General features: G+C 36.5%; 1 protein-coding gene and 1 long non-coding RNA gene across 2 annotated transcripts; both read left to right on the forward strand.

Annotated features, from left to right (window-relative positions):
* The first annotated feature begins 3,127 nt into the window (after nucleotides 1–3,127).
* Nucleotides 3,128–4,348, forward strand: LOC115423684 (uncharacterized). Its single transcript, XR_003935998.1, has 3 exons — nucleotides 3,128–3,263; nucleotides 3,926–4,060; nucleotides 4,249–4,348. It is a non-coding gene; the product is annotated as an uncharacterized LOC115423684 (long non-coding RNA).
* Nucleotides 4,349–5,658: 1,310 nt separating this feature from the next.
* LOC115424863 (lysine-specific demethylase 5B-B-like) lies at nucleotides 5,659–6,651 on the forward strand. Its single transcript, XM_030142258.1, has 5 exons — nucleotides 5,659–5,726; nucleotides 5,814–5,940; nucleotides 6,135–6,252; nucleotides 6,333–6,409; nucleotides 6,541–6,651. Exons 2-5 carry the CDS (start codon nucleotides 5,827–5,829, stop codon nucleotides 6,649–6,651), a joined length of 420 nt encoding a protein of 139 aa, XP_029998118.1. The 5' UTR covers nucleotides 5,659–5,726; nucleotides 5,814–5,826.
* The last annotated feature ends 1,084 nt before the right edge of the window (nucleotides 6,652–7,735 follow it).

The raw sequence follows: 7,735 nt of genomic DNA on the forward strand, positions 1-7,735 counted from the left end.
CATTTATATTATTATTTTTATTTTATTTTATTTTATTTGGTGATTTTGAATACAGTGTCAGTGTTTCTAAATAAGTCAGAGTAAAAAAATGTAAATAGGAAGAGTTTTATCTTGAAAACCAATCTTTGGAAAGAAAAATACTATTTTCTCATTAATTTTGCTCAAAATGTCGTTTTTTTCTTGAAAATGACCAATATTCAACTTATTATACCTCACAAACAAATGAAGATGGATTTTTTTTGTTTGTTTGTTTAAAAGTTGAAGTTCTTTTCTTTTTTATGTATTCAGTGTTCACTTAACACATAATTTTTAGTGGGCCTTCAAAGATTAGTGAATATGAAATCAAACAAGCTGTCACTGGCTAGCAACTCACTCTGGCGGGGAAAGAGTTTTGACAGCTGATTATATTTTCAAGTTCAATGGTGATATTGCGGCGTATAAGCTAAAAAAAAAAAAAAAAAAACAATCCAAACGCCGCGGCAGGCTAAGACATGGGGGTTCACACTGAAGACGCGTCAGACTCACCATTACAAACGTTCATGAGGTTTATTATCCGTATCACAAGCATAGGAAACAAGCACTTACTTCAATCGTCGTATATTCAATGCTGTGCAAGGATACCCTCATAGCCAGTGACAAAGACAACGGTGACGGTGATAACGATGATAATGACGGTCAACAGAAAGTTTCTCCCCAGGCTCACCCCGCCGCCATGATCCAGGCCACTTACACACCCAGGTGAGCGCAGAGACTTAATAGACAACACCACACCCACAGTGCCACACGTAACAGGTGCCAATATCATGACGTCACACAAATAAGAGAAAAACCAAAGAAAACCCACACAGTGCTTACGGCTCCTACAGGTGACAATGAATATTTTGCACATATTCTGGCAGGTAAAGAAGACAAGGATAGAGCACATGGAAAATCAAACACTCAGCCACAAGCAGACACAGTTAATGCTGAAAAGGACAGTGACCAGAGTAAGAGAACTGAGGCGCAGACAGACGTAGCGACGTCTGACAGAGAGAGTGATGAGGATGACAGAGGAGAACTTGACTATGTAAACACACATGAAGAAGACAGAGACAGTGCACATGAAACATCAAAGACCCATCAACCAGACACAGTTAGCTCTGACAAGGACAGTGACCGTGAACAATGCATGGAAAGTGAAGAAGAGAGTGATGAATATAAAACAGAAGAAAGGATCAAGACAAAAGTCAAAGTGCACAAACAGTTAGGTCAACATAAACAAAAAGAACAGAAATTGCAAAGCAGGACCAAAAATATTCAAAATCACTATAACAAGAAAGCAATGGAACAACATTAAACCTAAACATGGGAAGGACAAACTAGCTGCCCCTTGGACTGACTTTCTTTATAATGAGTTTAGAAAATACAACCCATCCTGCACACTTGCGTTCAAATATCAGCACGTCAAAGGACCATATTCTCGGAAGAAGTATTCCTCTTTTTTCTGTGCAGCAGCCAAATGCACATTTGATGGGTGCAAGGCTGCATACAAATTTTCAATAAAGACAAAACCAAACAAGGCAGACAAGAAGATCTCCTTTACAGTCATGCGCTTTGGTGATGTGGTACGTATGAAAAATCAAAGGCGTTTTAGACCAGCAAAATACATAAGAAGAGGGAAAATCGTCAAAGCTGTAAGAAAAGGTGTTAGTAACTACTATTACAGACAGCTGAAAATGACACCAACTGACAAAATAATGGCTGGGAATATAACAAGAAGTCTCACAAAAGACATTTTAAAAACAATATCATCCGAAGTCAGGAAAAGTACTCCACAACGATATGATGCTGGAACTCCTGCTCTTTCAAAAAATCATCAAAGAGAACAGCAGCCAACCATCATCAAATGGCTATGTACAGCACCTGCAAATGCATCCTTTTGCTGTACATTTGTATACAGACACTGGAATGAGGATTTTAGCAGAGCATTTGGCAAAAAAATCACCTGTCACCCTTCACCTGGATGCCACTGGTAGCGTTGTACAGAAGATCACAGATCAAAATAAAAAAGTTCTGCACTATGCATTAGTTTTGCCAGGCATGGGTAAGGATAAGCCTCCTTTGCCTGTCACAGAACTGATCACCAACAGTCATTCTGTTCCTTCCATTTCGTATTGGCTCATGGAATTCCATCGAAAGCTGTCTCATAAATCAAAAAGACAAATTGCACAGGTTGAGACAGATTACAGTTGGGCTCTTATGAACAGTGTTCTCACAGCCTTCAATAAGGAAAATATGTCAGTCTACCTTGACAGAGCATTTGAAATTGCTGCTGGAAAAATGTCTTCCATTCCAAAATTCACTGTGCTGCATCTGTGCTCTGCCCACATTATTAAAGCTGTAACAGATGCATTCAGCCAAAAATCTAAAGACCGGGGCATAAAAGAGTATGCAACATTTTGTTTTGCCTTTCTTCTAAACTGCACAGATATGAACATGGCCCTTGAAGTTTTTTTTATCACATGTGCGTACTTTTTGATGCACAGGATCAGACGTCTTCGGTGCTTGAAAGCAAAACATACCTTGATGCCTGTGTTTTCAAAAAAAAGCATATAGAGGTGGAAGACAGAGGACCTGTGACAAAAGAGGAAGAAGGCAGTGGCGAGAAAAATGCGAACCGCATTATGGCGAAGTCACCATTTACATCTCTCTTCCAAGCACAGCGAGACCAGGCTCAGTGTGATGTTCTGTCTGATGATTCTGTTAACATTCAAAACTCATATTACTGTCCTGGGGTCATCACTGTGCTGCTAAAGAATTATATGGGGATTTTTCCATTGTGGAGTGGATTGTTGCTCGGACATCTCTCCCGTCACATTAAAGACTCAGGCAGTACAGGAGAAGGAACAGACAAAACAAGAAACACCAACTGCCATGTTGAGCTCTGGTTTGCTCTGGTCAAGCACCGTATTCTTAAGAAGATGTACCTGAGACCAGCTGACTTCATCTCCAAAATGTTTGCGTCACTGCAAGGAAGATATGTGGAGCATATCATCAAGCACAATCTTCCTCTCCATATTTTAGATAGAGACTAAGAAATTTGCTGCAAACCAGATGACGACCGTGAAGAACACTGGAATAAGAGAGGCAGCTCTGATGCTAAACCAAAGAAAAAGTCAAAATACTTTAGTTCACTCAAAAAACTCCCAACTCCCAAGAGACAACAAACTGCAAAATTCAAGAAAACAAGTGTAGCAGATGATCATCAAGATAAAAATGCTCAGGTAAATATGGTTTTATTCAATAGGAAGGACATACAGTACAGATCATTTTGTGTGTAGTTACAGTAGTATTGGGGGATCAATGAGCTCAAATTGTTATGGATTAGCCAATGAAAAATGTTAAACTGCTTTTAGAAGTGGAAAAACATGGATGGTAAAGTGAAGTAATCTTAAGTTACACTTACAAGACAAAAGTAAAGTGAGAGATTTGGAATATATTTTTTAGCAATTAGGTCACAGTAACTAAAGTAATGACAATCATAATAACTCCAAAAGTGGCCATTATAGAAGTACATCATGCCTAACAGTAATTGTAGCAGTGGGTGTATAGCAAGACAACAGAAGAGTTCAGTAATGATATCAGGGAACCTACATGTATGGTAGGCAATTCTCTGATTGTTTCTTCTTCGTTCTTAGCAGACTGAGTACTGATTAATTTTAGTTGTTCACACTTCATTTTCATAGCCAAATATGAGTCTGCCTAAAATCAGTTATCTTATAAATAAGAAATCATTACTATATGACTGAAATTTAAATTATGAAAAAAATTCAATTTCAAAATGCTATTCAAAAATGAAGACTTCATTAAGATCATTACTCAAACTGACATACTGTATATATTAAACAGCAGGGTTTGATTTTTTTAAATTGATCCTTACATTCAGGTAAAATCACTGTGGAAGAAGAGAAACACAGAGGTAGTGGTTGCAGTGATTCCATTACAGACCAAGGGGCGCAGCCTCCTCATCCACCACTCTGAGTTACGCACACTACGACCACATCAGTGGTTGACAGGAGAGGTGGGTGAAAGCATGTTTCAAGTATCAGAAGTTTCACACCAAAGTGTGACATTCGATATATGTGAATTCACTATTCTATTTTCTGCCCACATATGTAAAGATACATGACAAATTAGCAATTATTAGAAATTTAACTTCATGTAATGTAGGAATTTGAATTAATATATAATTTATCCTCTTTTTGCCAGGTTATTGAGGGCCTGTTTCATGTTGCTGCCCATGCAGTGAATGTAGTGGACAGCATCTACCTGTTGGATCACTACACAGCAGGTGTTGTCTTGTTTGGGGACTGAAAAGACCTGCCACGCCATAGTTTACCAAAGGTACACTGATTGTTGTGTGGTCTGTCTTTGCAGTTAAGTATAATGATGAATGTGATTTGTGGCAGACTAAGTAATGGGAAGATACATGCAAACATTAATTTTCCTCAAGTTCAGTATTACCCAAGATAACTGAATATTTTATTTGCTAAGTTGGCAAGTACTGTCATCAAGTACTGTCATACTACTACATCTCCAGAAATTTGAATAATTAGAAATATTCAATTCAGGCCTATACTTGTATATTCAAAAACATATTACCTATAAGCTGAAATGTCAAGCGTGTTTGTTACTACTATTACTATTACCTTGTACTTTCTTGTGTATGAACATAAATAAATCACTAAGCACAACGACACAATAACCTGATTGTTGGAGTTGAAGTGTGATTTATTTATTTATTTTTTATTCATGTACATCAGAATGACAACATTACCTTTCATTTATTTTGATTATATTACAGGTAAACTTTGAAAACTACAGAGCTGTTATTTCATTTGTTTTGGTCAACAACAACCACTGGAAATTGCTGGTGAGTAATAGTTTCTTGCAGATTTTCTTTTTCAGATTTGTTTATTATGATTTTCTTTTTCTACAACCAGTAATACATAGTCAGTTAAACAAGAAGAAATTAATGTTTGCTTAACTTTTTGCTGTTTTCAGTACATTAATGCAGAAACCTGTAAGGTGTATCTTGTTGATCCAGCACGTGAATCGTCAGAGCTCGATGACTCAAAACATGCTGCTGAAAGAATACAGGAAGTCAACATTTAAGCTATATTAATTCTCCAAGCAAAAATATGTGGGTGACAAAGCAACGCATATTTAGTATCATCTATGTTACAACACTTTAATAATTGGATGACTGGGAAATAAGATGAGCTAAGACAAAACAAGATAAGATAGGCCTTTATAAGTGACACTGCAGAAAAACTGACAGCTAAGTGAAAAACTGTACTCTGTACAACAGTATTTTTGATGCTAAATAACCACTGTCAGTGTTACTCATAAACATTTAAGTGAAACCATCATGTGAGGCAGACATACTCTCCTTGTTCCTTTTTGTTCAACCATATAGTTTGGACTACCTCAGATTGTCCTTATTATACAGTTGCAGGTCAAGAATGCTGGGGATCAGGACCCACAAAGCTCCTATCTCTCCCTCTCTCTCTATCTGTCTTACTGAGATGTCCCGTCATTGCATTTTGTTGACTTGACTTCTTCCCTGGGTCCTTGTGCTTTATCATTAGCAGGTTCTCAAGGATCGTGGTTTGACCAGCTGATGTGGATTTTACCTCAGACTGTCTCTAAATACAGATTGACTTGACTTGACTTGACTAATGATGGTAAAGTGATAACATTACTGTTGTAACAAAAGGTCTGTGATCTGAAATTGTGTTTTAACACCATCAACAACTATGTCCCCTACTTAGTGAGTACTTCAAAATGAGGAGGACGTGCCACTCAAGAACAGATTGGGTGGATGTGAAGTGGACAGGAGGAGTATTAAACCACCCATTTCAGCAGGATGGCAACAATTGTGGAGTTGTTGTTGTCAAGGTAAATTGAGAGTATTGTGTATTTCCATGTCATGCAACTGTTGTATGAAACTTAATTTGATTTGAATAGATCTTTGAAAATATAATTTACAATGTAATAATGAATTGTTGTCTTCATTATCATGGTTACTATCTGGTATGCCTCAATCTATTGAATAATAGGCTATTTGTGTAATAGGCATGTTATTTGTTTAGATTGCAGAAGTCTTGATGCAGGCCTTCCCTTTGGTCCCGGACATCAGCTTTCATACATCAAAGAGGGAAATGCAAAGGGAGAGGGAGATCCTGGCAATTAAACTGCTAGAGGCATCAGGTATATTCAGAGTGTGCTTATGAAGCACTGTTTCATGTGTAACACTGTAAATGACAAATAATGCATAATCCATTTTACAGTCTTTGAAGAGCACTCTTGTTGTGCATCATGTGCGGCTTCTAAGCCTCCAGGATCTGGACCGCCCATCACTGACTGGGTGAGCTATAATCCAATAATAATCAAAATATGGAAATTTGTACACATGATTAAATGGTATAATGTAAGTATTTATCAGAAAAACAAGTGAAATATTAAGATAATTTCAAAAATGTATTGTCTTTGCAACAGATCCAATGTGACACGTGTGCCAGGTGGTTCCATGTCCAGTGCTTGGCAATGGCCAGCAATACATTTGAAAAGGCCAAAGAGAGAACGTGGGAATGTCCGTTGTGTATCTAGCAAGGTTATAATAGTTTTGGATTTTTCATTATAGTTAAGTTTTATTTAGATTTACCTTTGTTTTTCAAATTCAGTTTATTTTAATTCATTTTTATTTAATTCATTTCATTTCATTTATTTTAATTAATTTGAGCAGATTTGCTAGTTTTCATTTTTTTCTAAATGCTTAATTTTAGTTTAGTTTTACTTTCATCATATCTTTTATCATCCTCACTGTCGTATTCAAATAAATCTCATACAGGACTCTGCTGCTTTCTCCCAACTTTAGTCTCCATGTTTCCAGGTAGAGTGGGGACCAGAAGACGACTGGAAACCAAGAGTGAACACAAGTGACGGACCGTGAAGTGCCATATGGGGCCGCTGGCTAAAATTGTTAAAGCTAAATAAATCAATCTCATATCAATCTGACATTGACAAAAAAGAAAACTAAGGGAATTTTATCCATAATTTTTATGCGTTTTAGTTAGTTTTGTAAACACACAATACAGTTTCAGTTAGTTATCATTTTTTTCTTTTAATTATAGTTTTTATTTATTTCAGTTAGCGAAAATGTTTTTACAATTCTAGTTTTGGTCATTTCGTTTGTTTTCGTTCATGATAATAACCTTGGTATCTAGTTTTTTGTTTGTTTTATATGTTATTTAATGCATTTTAGTTTGAATGCGACAAAATTAAACAGTTCCTCTTTAGAAAACATCTGGTGTGGATTTGCTGTCCTTGACTCACATGAATAGTAAGCTATTGCAAGCAGGTGCTTATTGTTTTTCCCATGAAATGCTATAATATTAATTATGAATATAGACAAAAGAAAAAAAAAAATAATGTGGTGTGTCCACATGTAGTGATTGTGAATGAAGTGCAAAATAGGAAATTAAAGTGATATATTTTCACGATGCTGTGCAAAAAATCTTGTAGCAAAAAGCTTATCTTCCTCAGAGCCAGTTATGGGTTTTCTGTCCACATTTGGGGACAAGAGTTACACAACTTTATCCAAAAAAATAAAGAAAAGCAAACTGTCCACCACAAAGAACATTCCATAACAAACTTAAAAACTATGTCTAAAAAAACTGTTGCATCATGATGT

This window comes from Sphaeramia orbicularis, chromosome 8 (genome assembly GCF_902148855.1).
Source record: "Sphaeramia orbicularis chromosome 8, fSphaOr1.1, whole genome shotgun sequence".
Taxonomy (NCBI): domain Eukaryota; kingdom Metazoa; phylum Chordata; class Actinopteri; order Kurtiformes; family Apogonidae; genus Sphaeramia; species Sphaeramia orbicularis.

Coding starts and splice junctions, on each gene's coding strand:
- LOC115424863 (XM_030142258.1), top strand. CDS start 5,827: ATGAGGAGGACGTGCCACTCAAGAACAGATTGGGTGGATGTGAAGTGG. Junction 6,253..6,332: donor TAAACTGCTAGAGGCATCAG/GTATATTCAGAG, acceptor TCCATTTTACAG/TCTTTGAAGAGCACTCTTGT. Junction 6,410..6,540: donor GACCGCCCATCACTGACTGG/GTGAGCTATAAT, acceptor TCTTTGCAACAG/ATCCAATGTGACACGTGTGC.